General features: G+C 45.3%; 1 protein-coding gene across 5 annotated transcripts in view; it reads right to left on the bottom strand.

Moving 5' to 3' along the window:
* Nucleotides 1-1,545: 1,545 nt before the first annotated feature.
* Nucleotides 1,546-18,399, bottom strand: part of CRACR2A (calcium release activated channel regulator 2A) — a 138,570-nt gene continuing 121,716 nt past the window's right edge. For 3 of the 5 annotated variants that reach the window (XM_077871414.1, XM_077871412.1, XM_077871415.1), the window contains 4 exons: nucleotides 16,497-16,598; nucleotides 14,156-14,232; nucleotides 12,531-12,645; nucleotides 1,546-6,979 (listed from right to left, as the gene is read on the bottom strand). In XM_077871414.1, the coding sequence (XP_077727540.1) occupies nucleotides 12,561-12,645; nucleotides 14,156-14,232; nucleotides 16,497-16,598 (264 nt within the window). In that variant the 3' untranslated portion in view covers nucleotides 1,546-6,979; nucleotides 12,531-12,560. Of the gene's footprint in view, nucleotides 6,980-12,530; nucleotides 12,646-14,155; nucleotides 14,233-15,701; nucleotides 15,805-16,496; nucleotides 16,599-18,399 lie in introns of those variants that run through there. The other 2 variants (XM_077871413.1, XR_013364428.1) reach the window with 2 other exon arrangements.

The following is an 18,399-nucleotide window of genomic DNA, read 5'->3' as shown; positions in this document are numbered from 1 at the left end:
AACCCTCCACTGGTTCCTTGTCACCCACAAGATGGTGTTTAGGTCCAGGTGGGCTCTCAGGGTTTGGTCTCATCTGCTTACACCCCCAATTCCTGCTCCATCCCTGACCCTAGAATCCTCATCCTACACCTGCCCACAAGCCTGGCAGCCAGCACTGCTGGATCCCCAGACCATCTTCCCTCTTCCCCTTCTCTTCTCGCCACTGCTCTTCCCCACGACTTGGACTGCTCCCCTTCTGTCTTTGCTGGAGGGCGCCCCTTTACCTTCCTGCTCTCAGGCCACCATTCAATCCTTTGATAAAAGGAAGCTCCCCCAACTCCAAACCCAGAGACAACTTAGTCTCACTAACTTCCCTCGTCCCAGAGCACCCTGCACTGTCCCTCTCATTTCCCATCGCTGCTGTAAAGTTCCACTGACTTTGAGCACCCTGATTTTTTTTCTCCCTTTTTATGGTCCAAGGGCCTAGTGTATTGCTTGGCACAATAGCACATATTCAAACCTTCGTGGAAAGCATTTCAAGCCATCAGTTGTGGGACTACTGAGGAGGGGTCAGGGATGAAATTGGAATGGGTAGAGTGTGTAGTTTCATCACAGAGTGTGGTGTGTTTGTGTGTGATACAAGCATGAGTGTGTGGTGTCTGAGTGCATGGTGTGTGTGGTATGTTCTTGGTGAATGTGTGTATGTGAGTCTGAGAGTGTGTGTTGTGTGTCTGAATGTGTGTGTCTGGGTGTGTAGACTGTGTGGTACATGTGTGAGTGTGTGGTATCTGAGTATGTGATGTGATGGTGTATGTGGTGTGTCCAAGTGTTTGGTATGTTTGCATGTACATGTGTGTGGTGTTTGTGTCATACACGTGTGAATGTGTGGTGTCTGAGTATATCGTGTGTGGTATGTGAGTGTGTGTGGTATGTATGTGGTATGTGTGTGATGTGTCTGAGTCTGTGGTGTGTGTATGGTGTGTAAGTATTTGGTGTGTGTATGAGGTCTGAGTGTATGGTATGTTTGCATGTACATGTGTGTGAGGTGTATGGTACAGGTGTGAGTATGTAGTATGTGTGGTGTGTGGTATATGAGTGCGTTTGGTGAGTATGTGATGTGTCTGAGTGTCTATGTATGGTGTGTAAGTATTTGGGGGGTGTGTGTGGTACCTGCATGAGTGTGTGTGTATGAGTACCTGTGTGGCATGTGGTATAGTTCTATGTATGAGTATGTGTGAGCATGTGGGGTGTACGTGTGTGAGTACGCTATATCCACAGACATACAGTGAATTCGGTGTAGCAGCTGAGCCCCGACTGTCCCTTGTGAGTGTGGAGCATCAGCATGTGGCTGCTCTTTGAGGCCTTGTAATGAGAGGGTGTGTAATACTATGGAGGCCTCAGAGCCCCAGTAGGCCATCTGCTTCGCTGATGGCCTGCTGCATGGCTGTAAGCAAGTCCTTGACATTCTCTTAAAGAATCCAGCCAGAGGGATTCTTTGCACAGGCAAAGACACAGAGGCATACAAGAGCAGATCCAAGGGCAAGAAAAGGTTCACACACAAGCAGATTTTTCACATTATTCCATTCCATTATTTTTATTGCTAATAATAGTAATATTAAGCAAAAGTTTTAAAGCTCTTTTAACTTCTACTTACATCAGAAATTCTGGTGTGTGTGGGGGGGTGAAGATTGGCATTATTTTTAACAATAAGACAAGTAGAAGTAGAATAAATAAACTAGTAAGGAAAAACTGCCCAGGTGATTCCAGTAGACATCCAAGGTTGAGGACCACCAGGTGGAACGACCACCTCACCCGAGCCACGGACAGAGCAGTAGAGCCACTTCCAGGTGAGGCAGCCTCTCCTAGTCTCCTCACTGCAACTCTGGAGCTGACCAGCGGCCCATGGGCTGAGGACCTGCTGCGGGGACCACTTATCAAGTCTCAAAGAGATGATAGAGCTTAGGGAGAATGACTTAAATTGTAGCTGGAGAAAATTGGGCTGGGTCAACCAAAGTGGGCCATGGCCCCAGGTCATCTCCACTCAGTATCCGGGGACAGACAGGTACCCTTGCTGTGACTGGAGCCTGAGAAACTCTCACAGGTGGGTTACTGGGAGCTGTGGGGCTCTGGGCTAACAAATGGCCTTCCTGAAAAACTGAACACACACGCTTGGGAAGGTGGGCTGTGCCCTGCCAGGGCAGTGGGCCAGGAGCCAGCATCACAGCAAGTCATCCCTCCTGCCTTGGCTACAGCCTCCCCATCTGTGACAGGAGGCAGGTTGGTGAGCCTGCCCTGGGTTCAGTCTGGGGCTACCTTTGCACACGACAGTCAGTGCAGAAGACAACCCGCCACCGCCACCACACCATGTGGGGAGTGAGGGTGCCAGCATTCATGCTGGGGGGCCTTGTTCGTGTCCCACAGAGTTGAAGAGGGAACCTAGACTCTGGGGTTCCCAGCCACTGCTCAGGCTGAAGACTGCTGTGCCAGCTAGAGACACAGAAGGGTGGGGAGAGGGGGAGATGGGCCTCGTGAATGAAAACTGCCTTGGGAGGGGGCAGGAGAGAGTGGGAGGAAGGGAAGAGGGTGGGATGGGCACAGAGGGAGGAAAACGCAGCCTCATCTGCTTGTTTGTGTTTCTTGTATTTAAGATGCTGACTTCTAGCATATTTTTAAATCCATCAGACATGAAAGGCTGATTTAAATAGACCCGCAGTGTGAAGCTGGTAATTTCACTTGCCACAATAGAGGAGCTGGCAGGACGCTGGCAAAGATGCAGCACCTCTCCCCATGCCAGGCAAGCTGTGGAAGAACGGGAAGACTTTTAGGCCAGGTGCTTTCTACTTCTGGGCAGTGGGAGCATGGGGAGTGGATGGTGGAAAGAGAGATGAAGAAAACTGGAAAGGGAGGGAAACGTGGGGCAGGGGAGAACATAGAGAAGGGTGAGTGGCAAAACCAACTGGAGAAATGGACCGGCTCAACATTCTCCTGGTCCAGGGATGCTTCTTGGTCAACTCATCTAGACTCCCTGGCACATCTTATACTAGTATACTTTTACTTCAGTCTCACTTCAAAACAATCCCAGACTCTCAGGGTTGGTGGGGTAGAGGTAGAGGGAATCCTAAGAACAGAGTGTTCAACATCTGCTTGAATACCTCCAGTGTTAGGGGCTCACTATCTGGTGAGGCAGCCTATTCCATTGCTGGGCAGTGCTCACTGGAACATACTTCCTTAGGATGGATCATAATCCCCATGTTCTGTGCTGGGTGGTCCTAATCTGGCCCTGTTGAGTCATTCAGAGTGAGTGTAATGCCCAAGTCGGCCCTTCATCATGGAACACAGTATTTGGGTCCTCTCCTACTCCAGCCCTCCTATGCTTGTCCCTAGTCTCCTTACCATAAGTGATTATAGCATAGATCTTTCTAAACCAAAGTATTTCTGGATGCTAATGAGTGTATTTCCTGCTGTAGTCAATGCAACAAAATTTCAGGAGTTACAAAAGACTTGTCATTCATTTTTTTTTTTCTCGTCTCATTCAGCACACTGTTATTCAGCCCACATTCTGAGACCAGGTTAGCCCCTCCTGTTGGCACATAGGATATGAAGGTCCTGTCCCCAGGAGCTTTTCTACAAGGAATGGAGCCAAACCCATAAAGAGAAGTGTAGGGGTAGAAGTGCCAGGAGCCCTGAGAGTCCTTCTCCAGTCGAATCCAAGGTTGAGTGGGGCTGGTTGAGGCCCTTAAAGGAAGGGAGTCTTAGGGTGATGGCATTTTTATGGAATGCTGGTGTATACTTGTGGGTTTCCAGGTGTTTCCTCCCCCTTGAGTACACTAATGCATCAAGGGCATTAAGTAAGCTTGTCTTCCTTTCTTGCTCCCTTAACTCTGATACAGCCTGAGACAAATACCTTAGATCCTCAGTCGCTAGGCATTGAAGAGAGCCAACCTTATATTCATTCATGGAATAAAAATGTTTATGAAAGTGTTTTCTGAAAAAACTATATTATGGTAAAATATACAAAATGTAAAATTTGCAATTTTAACCATTTACAAATGCACAATTCAGTGACATTGTGTGCAGTCACAATATTCTGTGCAACCATCACTCTCCTCCAACTCCAGAGCTTTTCACCATCCCAAAGTGAAAGAGTCTATAAACCATATGTGTAAAGGTAGTTCAATTAGGAGTGAACTGTTGAAGTCTTGACTGGACAACAACATATCTATTACGTAAATAGAAAAATGAGTAAGACAAGAACCCTGTCAGTGAGAACCTCGTAGTCTGCGATGGTGGGACCCTGCCCTATTTCAAGGCAGAGTGGAAAGATGACAAAGCATTCTTTGACAGGAATCTGTAGCTTGAAGGAATGCAAATTTTCCTTATTCTACTAGCCCAGGGAAATGGGAGATGCTTTTACCTAGGGCCCCAGATTCTGGTTACCAAGAAGTGTGGGACTTTGTTTCTTATTTTGTTTGGTCTTTTGCACAGGGAGATAGAAGATGATGTAATAACTAACATTTGTCTAGAGGCTTTCAGTTGACTAAACCCTTTCCCTAGAGTTCTTGTTTGACCTTCACACTAGCAGACAGTAGGACAGGGAATTCTATTTTAACAGATTTGGAAGCTAGGGTTCAGAACACCCAAGCAGTTCCAGATTTTGCCTAAGGCCACACAACTTGTGTGCAGGTTTGTATTCTGAGCTGATCTTTAGAGGTTACAGAAAACATCTGGGAGAGGCACAGCCTGGTAAAGATGGTCTGTTCTATATCTGGAAGGAAGAGAACCAAGCAGGGAGGCATCTTTATACACAAAGGCATGGAGCCCGAGTCAAATTGAGTTGTTGATCTGCCTGATGGTAATGGATTGCTACTAGCAACAGCTGGGGAGGCTGCAGGGTGATGAGATGGAATGCTTTGATGGGCATCACACTGTCTGAAATGCAATTGAATCACAGCAGCTGGAATGCTTCTCAGCACTCTGTTTTAAGAGCCAGAAGCAGCAAATCATTTGAAGCAGTGAGGGAACCCCATGGGTCCACCAGACTACAGAGATCCAGTCATCCAGCCTCTGGGAACTGAGGCTCCATTGGAGTGGCTCACCAAGTGCTGGGCCTTGTTCTTGAGAAATGATGCTCTATTCTCAACTGTTCCTATAAGGCAAACATTGTTTGCCAGACACTATGCCAAACATGAGGCAGAGATGAATGCTCCTGCCCTCGGGAGTTCAGTCCAGTGCATTTCACTCATTACAAGCCCTGTGGGCAGTGTGTATAAATAAGTACAATACAATATCATTACAGAATGGCCTTGGGGAGCCTATGGACTGGATGTTAAATCATACCCTGACACTCTGTCCTTGACCTGGTGCTACACACGCTCAATGAATTCTAGATACATAGTCATCTTACTTAAATGCATTATGAGGCTCCTTGAGCTCTACATGTTTAAATTCCAAGTTAAAAATAAAAGCCCATTCCCTCTGTCCGTGTTTTTGGGCATTTTTGCTTAGTAGTGCAATGTTTTCATGGGTAGCATTTACTTTTATAGGTCAGATGGATCCAGTCATAATTCATTATGATGACATATGCCTCACTGGCCCTAGGAGTCCTCATTTGCTGGGAGGAGAGTCTCCTGGTGCATGTCAAGAGCCTGCAAGTACCACTTCTGAATCAGAGCCAAAGAGCTGATGAAGTTCCAGCTCTGAGAGAGGGGCTCATTCTTGGACTTGACTCAGTCCTTCCCTAGGATGATAAACGATACAACCTCACCAAATCCATCTCAGTTTCTATTGGTTTCAGGTCCTCAGCCAAGCACCATATGGTTTCCCAACCCCCATCATTTCCAGCAAGGTTCTTCCTAAGTAGGGCACTTCACTGTAACTGGTTCCACTGAACTGTATGAAAGTTGGAGTTATGATGTTCTTTGTTACTGCTACTGCTGATAATTAGCATATTTATTATTAGGAATATTAATAGAGTTAGGAAGTGGGAAAGGTTTAGAAAGATCCTACATCATGTCAACCATCATCATCCCTACCCCTCACCCTGACACACACACACCCAGATAAGAAGGGAAGAAATAACTAATAAAGTAAAATCTTAAAGATTTTGACTGAACTTGGTTAGAATTTGTGTAGCCAATTTCTTTTCCCCAAATAATGAGAGGAGAGGTGACAGTGCTCCTAAGCCCAGTCAGCAAGAAATTACTTAAATATTTGTTTCTGTATGTTTGTGTACTGTGATTTCATCATTTTGAAGTAATTAAACACTTCTGATCTGTAGTATTCCCCCATCTATCCCTTTGGAGTGAAACTGTGGAATGTCTGGCTTCCTGGCAGAAAAGCGAATGCTGCCTGAGGATGTCTGGCCTCCTTTCACTTTCTCAAGGAGGTGGACATTACCTTGGGCAGCTCATCTCCAGCAGGATATCCAGAAGCTCAAGGGGGAAGGGTTGTTTCTCAGATCTGAAGGATTTCTGAGTTTCACGTCAGTCATCCAACACAGAAGACAGGAAAGGCTTTAGGGAGGAAGTTAGAAGTGGGGCTAAAGCATGAGACAAGTCCTGGCTATGTTGTGTGAAGTGTGAGGGAGGAAGAAAGGACTAGTAAGTAGAACTTGATTTGCGCACAGTACAGATAGCTAGCAATGCGAGGTCTTTGAAATTTTAAACCAGCTATTTTAAGTTTGTTCAAAGGTCTAAAGGAAACCATTTCTAATGAACCAAAGGAAAGTCTGAGAACAATGCCCCACCAAATAGAATCAACAAAGATATAAAAATTATGAAAGAGACCAAATAGAAATTCTGGAGTTGAAAAGTACAATAATGGAAATGAAAAGTTCCCAATAGCATATTTAAGCAGGCAGAAGAAAGAATCAGTGAACTTGAAGATAGGGCTATAGAATATCCAGTGTAGGGAACACAAAACGTAATGAAGAAAAAATGAACAAAACCTCAGAAACCTGAGGGGCACCATCAGGCATGCCAACGTATGCATCACAGGAATTCTAGAAGGAAAGGAGATGGAAAAAAGGTGTCAAGAATATTTAAGGAAATAATGACCAAAAAGATCCCAAATTCGATGAAACCTATCAATCTACATATCCAAGAAGCTCAACAAACTCCAAGTAGGATGAACTTAAAGAGACCCATAGCGAGACACATCAAAATCAAACTGTTGAAAGTCAAAGACAAAGAACTTTGAAAGCAGCAATAGAGAAGCAACTCATCATATAAAAAAGAGCCTCAATAAGATTAACAGCTAATTAACAGCTAATTTCTCATCAGAAACCATGGGGCCAGACACAGTGGATGGTACCAAGTGGAAAAAAAATCCCCTGACAACCAAAAGTTCAATATCTCACAAAACTATCCATCAAAACTGAAGGATAAATCAAGACATTTTCACATAAACAAAACTGAGAGTGTTGGTCTTTCGTAGATCTTCCCTACAAGAAATACTAGTGAAGGGAAAGACACTAGATAGTAACTTGAATCAACAAATTAAGAGGACTTGTAAAAGTAATTACATAATTAAATATAGAAAATGCTATGAATGTATTTTTCATTGATGGCTTGTTTTAAAATCTGATTTAAAAGAAAACTGCATAGGGGTACCTGGATGGCTCAGTCAGTTAAGCATTTGCCTTCAGCTCAGGTCATGATCCCAGGGTCTTGGGATCGAGCCCCACATGGGGAATCCTTACTTAGCAGGGAGCCTACTTCTCCCTCTTCCTCTGCCACTCCCCCTGCTTGCATTCTCTCTCTCAAATAAATAAAATATTTTTTTAAGAAAAAGAGAACTGGGGAACCCAGGGTGGCGCAGCGGTTTAGCGCCTGCCTTTGGCCCAGGGCACGATCCTGGAGACCCGGGATCGAATCCCACGTCGGGCTCCCGGTGCATGGAGCCTGCTTCTCCCTCTGCCTGTGTCTCTGCCTCTCTCTCTCTCTCTCTGTGTGTGACTATCATAAATAAATAAAAAATTAAAAAAAAAAAAGAAAAAGAAAAAGAGAACTGCATAAAGCAATAACAATACATCTATGTTGGTGGAAATAAAATGTATAAAGATGTAATTTGTGATAATAACAACATATGGAATGGGGAGTGGAACTATGCAGAAGCAAAATTTTGTGTCATATTAAAATTAAGTTGATATTAATCCAAACTAGATTATTATAAACTGAGATATTAATGGTTACTTTCAGGGTACCAACCAAGAAAATAAGTAAAAAAAAATATAGTAAATGAAATGATAAGGTAATTAAAATAGTATGTTAGAAAATAACTAACACAAAAGAAGGCAGTAATGGAGAAATGGAAGAACAAAAAGACATATGAAATATAGAAAAGAAATTGTAAAATGGCAGACATAAATCTTACTTTACCCAATATATTAAATGTAAACAGTAAACTTTCCAATTAAAAGGCAGATATTGGAAGAATATATTAAAAAAAAAAAAACGTGATCTTACTGCATGTTGTCTACAAGAGATCAGTTTACATTTAAAAGCATAAATAGGGAGAAAGTACAAGGATCAAAAAGGTATAGCAATAGCAACCAAAAGACAGCTGGAATGCCTCTACTAATATCAGACAAAATAGACTTTAAGATAAAAATTGTTACTAAAAGCAAGAAGGACACCTTATAATGATAAAGGATCAATTCATTAAGAAGACATAACAAATATGAACATATATGAACCTAGAAATAGAGCCCCAAAATATTTGAAGCAAAAAACTTTAGGAGAAGGCAGCTCTGTCCTAAATACTTGACCCCCATGACCACTAGGGATTTATTCCCTTGAGCTAGGGTTTTGTGCCCTTTAAAGTTCTTCATTAACACACACACACACACACACACACACACACACACACACACGAGCGCCCACACATATATATACATATAGCCCTTAAACCACCATTTGCATTAATACCTTAGCTGAAATTGGTTTAAGATCCTTCAGAGCACTGACTGCTAGTGACAGAAACAAAGGGTTGAGCTATTTTTGATAAAACATAAAGGTGTGACCTGGAATGGGCCCTCAGGAGAGTAGGGAAGAAGGATGGAAGTGTTAACAGATAAAGAGTACAGGATGGGGAGTGGTGGAAGAAAGCTAGTGTATCACAGAGGAACAGAAAAGACCTCAAAGAGACTGCCAAGAAAGATAAATGCCAGACAAATAGCAAAACAACTGGGGCAGACTGCCTGGGTGGCTCAGTTGGTTAAAGCATCTGACTCTTGGTTTCTGCTCAGGTCATGATCTTCAGGGTTGTGAGATCAAGCTCCATGTCAAGCTCCATGTTCAGTGTGGAGTCGGCTTGAGATTCTCTTCTTCTCTACCTGCCCCTCCCCCGTACATGCTCTCTTGCTCTCGCGCTCAAATAAATAAATCTTAAAAACAGACAAACAAATGAACAACTGGGGCTTTGGTTTGGTGCTGAAGCCCCTGGTTTGGCAACTCAGGGCTGAGGGCAGCAGCAGATGCCAGAAGCAGCACAAGGAGTCAGAACAGCAGAGAAAATGTGGGACCAAGGATGGTGATGGGCACAGGTCATTCTTAGGTAAACATCCTGGCACCTGGTCTGAGCTTCTGTCTGAGTTCTGGAGAACCATGGCCGGGAAAGCAAAGCGGTTTGTGGGCTGAAAGATATGGGTACTGATTGGAAAACCAGGAAAACCATTGGAACAAAGGAGAATAGGGCCAAGAGGCAATCCTGAAAACAAGCTCATAAGCCAGGCAGATGGGCCAAGCAATTGGGTACTCAAACTAGGTAGTGTTTGTGAGAGCACCCCCTTCGGAGAGATGCTTAGTAAGTGTTACCTGGTTCTCAATCCAAGATTAGGGCAAGGCTAGTGGTAGGGGCAGTGACTCGAGGTTGACAACAATGGTAGCCCCTACCTGTTAGCACCTGTGTGTGCTGGGCACTGTCTAAGTATTTCACATTTATTGTCTCACTTAATGCTTAAAACGTCCATGTGAGGTAGACATTGAAACCTCTGATCTACAGATGAGCAGGAAACCTGGTCAAGTGACTTGCTCAAGATCATTGCAACAGTATAAATGGTTTGGAGCCAGAGGCTTCTCTGACAGCACTCTGCCAGGCCCTGGGACAGACTCACAGCCACTGGGGTGGCTTTGATCACCTTGATGGCTTACAAGGAATGGGGATAGAAGAGGAAGCTCTGATGTAGGGACTCAGAACTTCTCAGAGTCCCTCTGAAGTCCCATTATCCGTACTTGTTTGAAGTGGGGTTAGAGAAAGAAGCAGTAGTGGCCTAAAGACCCTTCCTGCTCTCTTTTCTCTGCCTGGACCTTTGAGGGTTGGTGGGGATTTACCCCATATGCTATAGGGTCAGGCACTAGCTCACTCTATCTTGCTGTAAACCCTGAAGGCACTTTTCCTAAATGGAAAAATGCATCCCCAAGCCAGGACTAGGCCTAGAGGATAAAGGAATCTGTGGGCTTGGGAAACTCCAGGTATAGCCTGCTTGCCCCATAAATTCCAACTGCCATCTCTGCTTTTCTGCTTTCAGAAGCAGGAGATCTGGTTTCCTTTCTTTATGATGATCCTTACCCTCTATCTGCCCCCCTCCTTGGAACAACACATGTTCACACAGCAACACACACCCACACGGATATTGGAGGGCCACTTCTGGGTGACCCATTATCCCCTGCATCCCATGAATGAGACCATTGCTGGTGCCCTTTCTTTGAAAGAGAGTTTTCTGTGAGTTCCCTTCAAATTTAGACTGAGGGCCAGGGCCAGACTAAGTTGGAAAATGAAGGTATCATCATAAACATTCTGAGCAAGAAGAGCCAGAAGCATCAAAGAGCCCATCCTGAGATGGTAGCCCAGGCAGGGAGCTGGCTGGCCCAAGATCTTGGGGCACACCCTGGTGTTCAGTGCTGGGTTTAGTTCCATGGGCTCCCTGGTGCCTCCAAGCACTAAATGAGGGAGAGAAAAGCCTGTAAAAAGGGGGCAGACACTTATGTGATGATCCATGGGGCCCTGACCCTTTTAGGAATCTGGGGAGGAGGCTTAAGGGAATAGCCTTAAAACTCTGACCAGTGGATTCTCTCCTGCCTGGCTGGCTGTGTACAGTTGTCTTGAGCCCTCTTGGAGGCCTGTGGACACTTTCTTCTCTCCCTTCCTGGGTCTCACTTGGGTATGGATACCATTCACTTTCCTGTGGGGCTGGGCCTGCAGCCCTAGGGTGGTAATGAGCAGTGATCTTCATACCTTTTCATCCAAGCTCCCACTCAGGGTGAGAGCACCCTTCCCTTGCCAGCCCCCCCCCCCCCCCCGACAGCCAGCCAGTAATGCTGGAGCCCTGCTAGAGCTAGGAATTTACCATCACCCAGATGGAAGGAAGCACCCATGGGCCCAGATCATTCCTGCAAGCACCCTCTGCTGGTGAAGTCCCAGGGGCACTGAAGCCTATAGCTACACTCTGCTCACTTTTCAAACACCAGCTATATGTCAACAACACAGCCACACTTTCTTTTTTTAAATACAGTCTTCTGAAAAAGAAAAGAAAAGAAAAGAAAAGAAGAAAAGAAAAGAACATGAAGTCTCTAACTATGGACCTGGTGCTGGGCCTCACTGCCTGCATGTCGATCTAACCTATTAATCATCATGTACAATTTTTCGAAGAGCTATTTTGAGAAACATTGGAAAATGGCTTTTACAAAGCTATATATACCTTATTTATATTCCAGAAATGGTCGCTCTGTTTAGCAGCAGATGGGCTTTTCTCTTCGTTTTCTTTTCATCCCTCAATCAAAGTTAAGTAGGAAGTAAGCCCACTCCCTAACCCCAGGCACACATTTATCACCCACAGTCCACCCTGGAGTCAGGGTCATGGGTGGGTGGTTCAGAGGAAAGGGTGTGGATTTCTTGTAAGGCACATTTCAGAGACTACGAAGGAATGAATACAGGAGGCATGGTGGCTGCTGAGAGCCTGGGTTCTGAAGCCTGGCAAGGTGGGATGTGCTGGGGGTGGGATGTGCAATAGAATATGGATGCCCTGGCTTACTTTTCTCAACACCATGTGGGCATCTCAAGGTCCATGAAGCATATGCCAAGAGCATCCCATTGATATCCAGAGAACAGGAGCCAAAGGAAGCCCAACCACCCTGGCCCTGCCAGAGTGCTATATCTTTGGCCTACAAGAAGCAGCAAGTCTGCCCTGTGCAGTTACCGCAGCAACCACAGTGCTGCAGCTCCTAAGGGCAAGGGGAGCAGAAGGGAGGTGGAGAAGGCATGTGGTGATTTTTCTGGAAAAGCCCATCTGTTTCTTTTCCCCACAAAACCAAGCTGGGGGTGTGTGTGGCAGGAGGTGGTGGTGGGATGGGTGCCTGGGTCTAGAGAGAGATCTGGGTCTAGAGATAGAAGACTCCAGAATGCTGCAAGAGCAGCTTTCCTGCCTGGATGTTCTCCCCTTCCTGGCAGTGGAGGCAAGTCACTGACAAAGACAAAGGCTTAAGCAGGCTGTGGTGGAAACATTCAAGCAGGAGCCCATGTGCAGGATTCAGGCTAAGTCTATGACCTCAGACCTGCATGGAGCAGTCCTAGGAGGACTCTCATCAGCCACAGCAAGACTTCTTTTTGGCAGGGCGGTCAGCCTGTATTGTGTCCTCCCTTGCTGTATCTTCCTGTTTCTTGAGGATCCTGGAAGAGGGGAAGGTACAGTGTCAGTAGTGGAGAGCTGCTAGATCCTTGGGTTACAAGCCATCTGCATGATAAGGAGGGAACTCAGTCTCACTAGGGCATCAGAGTATTTAAAGTCTCCCCCTCGGAAGTATAGGTACATAACCATAATTTGTAAAGACAAAGTTTAGTCAATATGGATCCTTCATGACACCTCTTTCAAGAAGCCTCCCCTGATTCTCCAGGTGGTGTAAGTATCCCTGCCAGCATTCTGACCATTCCCCTGTTATAATACCATCATCCCATGTCAGAATGTACTGCTTCCCTGGTTGGCTCCCTCAGGCAAGAAAGTTGCTTGAAGGCAGAGACTGTATATTTTGTCTCTGTGTCTCTGTAGCCTATCATAGTACCTGGCACACAGTAGGGACTCAGAAAATATACTTTTTGGTTATATACGCTATAGAAGGTCTTCTCCATGTTGCCAAAGTTCATGATTAAATGTAGGAGGTAAAGGATTAAAAATAGTGGTATCTTATCCCTGCTTTATACTCTCAACGTGCTTTCACCTTAACCGTCTCTTTTGATATTTATAAGAGCCTGAGTCCGCAGGGATGATATGATTGATGTTCCTATGTTAGGGGCAAAGCTTAGAGAGATAGAGTGACTTGCCCCAGGGAATTAGTGGCAGAGAAAAGCCTACAGCTTTCCCCATGGTCTTCCATAAGTCCACAACCTCTCCAATGTATAGAAAAAGTTGTTTTGGACAGATGGATAGTTGAGTTGATGGGTACATGTATGAATAGATAAATGGGTGGGTGAGCGGATGGATGGGTGGAGAGATTGGAGGAATAGGTGAATGGTTGGATGGATGGATGGATGGATGGATGGATGGATGGATGGATGGATGATAGGTGAGTGGATGGCTGGATGGGTGGGTGGATAGACGGAATGAAATGAATGCCTATAAATAAATGAATAAATGAGTGATTGTCCAAGTATTGAAAATAGGACCCTGTATGGTTTTGTTTTTATCTTTTAAATTTTGGTATAGGTTGGAGACTTATGAAAATAGTCTTTTGGAGGAACTAACCCTTTGAGCATTGTCACCTTGGGTGCCTCTAGTCCTCCCAAAGAGCCCCTCCTCTCCTTGGCTTCTCCACCCCCTCCCCTGAAGCCCATATTATAACTGTTGTTTCTAGCTGGCTGCCAACTAATTCCTGCTAAAATATTAGCCACTGTTCAGGGACCTATGATATGACCTTTCCCAGAGCATTTGCATTTAAAAAGAAGATCCCTGGGAAAAAGGCAGCTTTTCAGACTCAGAAGAAGAAGACTGCAGTGGGGGTGAGAGGTAGGGAGGCTTTCTTTTTTGTCCTTATTGTATTGCAGAAGGCTTGTCCCTGAATCCCACACAAAGGCCTCAGCCTCCAGCCCCTTTACCCAGAAGGTTCAGACAGAGGGAGTATCATCCACATAGAAGTGAATGCCATGCTTCCCCCCAGACCTTGATTGCTGGGATGCGCCTCTTTACCTGGCTAGATGGAGCAGAGACTCTTTGGTGTTGTGACCGGAATAGGCACTGCATTCATAGAAGATCAGATTGTTCTCCTGGAATTATAAGACAGAGGAGAGAGAAAGAGAGTCCTGGGGGTACTGATCAGAACCATGGGAGGTGGGAGGAGAACACCTCGTGGGCGTCTACCCACATCCCTCATTTTCTCTTGGAGACCCCTTTCATTCCTCTCCCCTTCCTGGTCCTACCAGAGAAGGTTGATTTCCCTCTCCTCAGGCTCCCTGTCTAATGTAAGTTCTGTGGTTACAGAACTCTCCCAGATGAGTTTTAACAATTGTAAAACCCCAAACAGTATGCTGCCTTAGTGCTTTATGCTTTCCCAGATTGCTCTCAGGTATGTATATGTTCATTTCCTTTTCACTGCAGCCTGTGATGCAGGCAGATACAAAGGCTGGGATGGGCCACATTCTTCCCACTGCACAAGCAGGGAAACCAAGCACATGGTATAAATGGTGGCAGTTCTGTTCATTCAATGACTTAGTTCATGGCAGGACTCCCAGCAACATGCTCTTCCCAGGACACTGGCATTCTATGAACCCTGGGGCAGATGTCACTAAGGCGCTCCAGTAGAAATTCTCCTTCACACCAGTTAATTAATATTCCTGCTGCCGAGGCCAGGGTTGGTGCCAAAGGACAATTGGCCAACACTTCAGTAGGCATCGTAGGGGCTCTTGGCCAAGGGTCATCATTATATCCATTTATAGCTCCTGTCAATAGATTTCCTGCTTCCTTAGGACAGTGCTAACGCATGGAGCATGGAGCATGGAGAGCTGGGGGCTGATGCCCTGAGGGGATGCAGGCAGCTGAATGTGGACATTTCCTCTGAGGTTTGCATATCTGGAGACTCTACAGACACTGGCTCCCAGTTCTGCTTTCCTGATTCATGCCCCAGGGGCCCACTCTATCCTCTGGTCCTCTTCACCCAGCCCCTGTCCACACTTCTGTGGGAGCCTGACTCTGGGTCAGTCTATGGAAGAATAAAGGCTCCATGGTAGGGGGGTAGGGGTGGGGAGCACACAGGATCTAGAATTAGAAGACAGAATTCGTCTTCCGGCTTTCCTTCCTGATCCCATCACTGAGGACCTATGTGATAAACTGAATCAATCAAAACTTCTCTGAGCCTTGTTTTTGTTTGTTTGCTTGCTTGTTTTTAACTGACCAAGAAAAGACAAAAAGAAAAAATGGGATGATAAAAATACAGGTCTGCAGTTCATGAATCAAAATCCTTGGATCCAGAGACTGAGTCTCAGAGAAATAACAGATGCATATACCATATATTATATTACCCTCAGAGGGTCTGGGATAGCACCCTATAATCAAACATAGTAATATTTCTTCAGTGAAACATTTGAAAATTCACTCAAACAGGGTAAACAAAGACCATAAATGCTTCATGTCAGTTCTGGTCAGATTTTTCTGCCAGATGAAACATGAGAAACCTTTCTGTTGGCAGAGTCCTTCCAAATTTCAGTATTGTGGCTAAGGGACTGCGACAGGCAGTTACCTCATCACTCTGCATGGGAACATCTGCCAGACCCTTCTTCTTCTTTTTTTCCTTGACCTTTACCATCTGTGCCGGTCTTCCCAGCCTCAGGGGCCGCGAGTCCCTGTTTAGAGCGAGCACACTAAGAAATATGGAATCCTGGGGCTGGAAAGCACCCCCATCTTTCCAGACATACAGTTTCCTGAAAACCACTTGGAGGCAGTAGAAAGAGCCCAGAAGCCAGCACAATCTTGCTGCCTTAGTCAGGCCGTACTGTTCCCCAGTTTGGGCCAGAGGCCTAATGCTTCTTTTAACAGTAAGTTTTTGAGTGCATGCTCTGAGTTTAAATTTATCTCAAGTTCACAGGCTCATTGAGCCTGCAGGCTCAATCTTGATAGAATGGATAAATTCTTGACAGAGCTATTCAAAGAAGAATCAGCTGCCTTCAGATAGTATTTCATCCCTGGAGGTGATCAAGTGGAAACACAGATGAAGGGATCCAAGTATCTGATAGGGGATTTAAATAAGTAACCTCTTACTACCTAAGAATTTATCATTCTGAATTCCAAGGAAAAGAGTTTCCCTATATCTTCATCATCCCCTGCCACCTCTGTCTCGCGATGTGGGACTTTCTACAAAAAGTTCCACCTACACAGGAGTTGGGCCATTCCTATGATGCCAGGACATCCGTCGTGCCCACTTGCTTCCTTCTCCAGGGGGCTTCCAGAGAAGGCTCCCACCAAGGCTCTTGAGCACAGGCCTCACGGCCCTTGGGGTCCCACCCCAACCAGAGAGATGGAAACATTTGTTCTTTACCTTGGAAAGTTGTTCTCCAAGGCCTCGGGGAACTTCCCGCTCTTTCTCATTGTCAACTTTATTGCCCAGCAGAAGAACAGGAATGTAGTCTCCCACAGCTTCCTGCCGAACAGATAATACCCCAACTGAGAGAAGCATCCATAAAGAAACCCCAGAAGGGCAGGCTTAAAATGCTGGCAGGAAAGATGCAATCTGGCTTGCAACACCCCTGCTGCCACAACAGGCCAGGCGATAATCCAGTCATCACAAAAGCTAAGAGGGAGAGTCATGTTCTCTGAGGGTGTCAGTTTACGAGGCTTCTGCAGGGTGCCTCAAATCTGCCTCTGGGTACCTCCCAGATTCGGCTTGCAGTGACTTCTCCCTCCTTCACCACTCATCCTTGCTGGCTGGGACATGCAGGCCCCCTCAGGTATGCTGAGGGCAACGGGATGAGGGGACAGTAGAGACTGATAAACTAGGTGTCCTTTAACAATGCTTATTAGCATCCCTGAAAGCATTCCTAAGTGACCGGACTTAGTCTAAATGAACCAGAATGAACAAAAGGAATTCATGTAATGTGGTTTGGAGCAGGTCTAAGGGCCACTTTGATTAGACGTGGCATCTCCAGAGGCCTCATATTGAGCACAGAAGCTTCCAGATGGTTAGGTCCAAGTCTCATACCTGGTATTGGGTCCCTAGTGCCCAGTATACAACTGTTGTGTGCGTAATTGGAGGTCACCCCGTGGGGTGCGCAGCACCCTGTCTCTGCTTGCTCTGGCTCTGACTAAAGCCCCACAGGGGAAAGAGCTCTGTGACCACAAGTAACAGGTATTCAAGGGGTCAGCTTTCTTCACTCCTCTGATGACTGTGGCATATCAGCCACCAGCCCACACCCCAGTCTCGGCATCCCGGGGTGTCCTCCCTTGTGTAATGTGTGTACTTTCTGTGCCTCTTGGGATGGCAAACAAAGAGCCCACAGCACGCAGCTATTAAGTGAGTATATATGGTAATATTCACATTCGAGCAGGTTGTTATTTTTACTTAGTGAGATATTTAATTAGGGTCTTTTAATAATAATTTGGTAAACAATAGTTATTCATTTTAGCTAAAATGTTTTACTAACGAGAGAGGGTTGGGGGATGATAGAAGCTAACAAGCCCTTCCAGTTTTGCCAAGAGTTCAGCCACTTTATCTAACCACTTCATATCAATATCCCAAGTCCATCCCATAGATGCACATATTTTAAGTTTGAGTGCAATTATCTTTGAAATCAAGCCTCCATGGCTCCTTAATCTATACATTCACTTTATTGCAGTTTGGTAGTGAAAAAAAATTCTCATTTACTCAACGAGAACATTAAGCCTCAGAGAATCCGAAAGAATATTTGATAACAAAGTCGCTGCGTTATGAGGAGCCTTTAGTCTACGGTCCATGATTCTCCAATGTTTTTCTCTACATTCTGGTTTCCAGTCAATTCTCTGCTACTTAGTATCTTATTAACTAGAATTCTCTCAAATTGGTATTTCCATCTATTCATGGTCAGATGTAATTCATGTTGGTAATGCATCTTCTGATCCATCACAAATAGATCAAATTATGTGCACTGTAGTTGATGTGCTAAGTTGATTGCACCCTTTCCAATTATTTGCAAATGAGAAACTACTTATGGCATAGAGACCATGCTGTGGCTCCCTATTACCAGAGCATTGAGTAATGGGAATACCCCCATTTTCTGACTGTGTTGTGCCACAGAAACTTGTGCGAAGACTTTTTCACAGAAAAGGAAAAAAAGAGGAGAAAGCAAGGAAATGGGCCAGAAGGCTTGCTGTGTGGAGCACATGAGAGATATTTGTAGATTTATGTGTGAGGGATGACTAAGCCTTGTGGGATTTCTTGACATGGAAACTCTGAAAATATGAGCATC

The sequence above is a fragment of the Canis aureus genome, chromosome 25 (genome assembly GCF_053574225.1).
Source record: "Canis aureus isolate CA01 chromosome 25, VMU_Caureus_v.1.0, whole genome shotgun sequence".
In the NCBI taxonomy this organism is placed as follows: domain Eukaryota; kingdom Metazoa; phylum Chordata; class Mammalia; order Carnivora; family Canidae; genus Canis; species Canis aureus.
The sequence above is the reverse complement of the archived record's forward strand: the minus strand, read 5'-3'. Positions and strand labels throughout refer to the sequence as shown.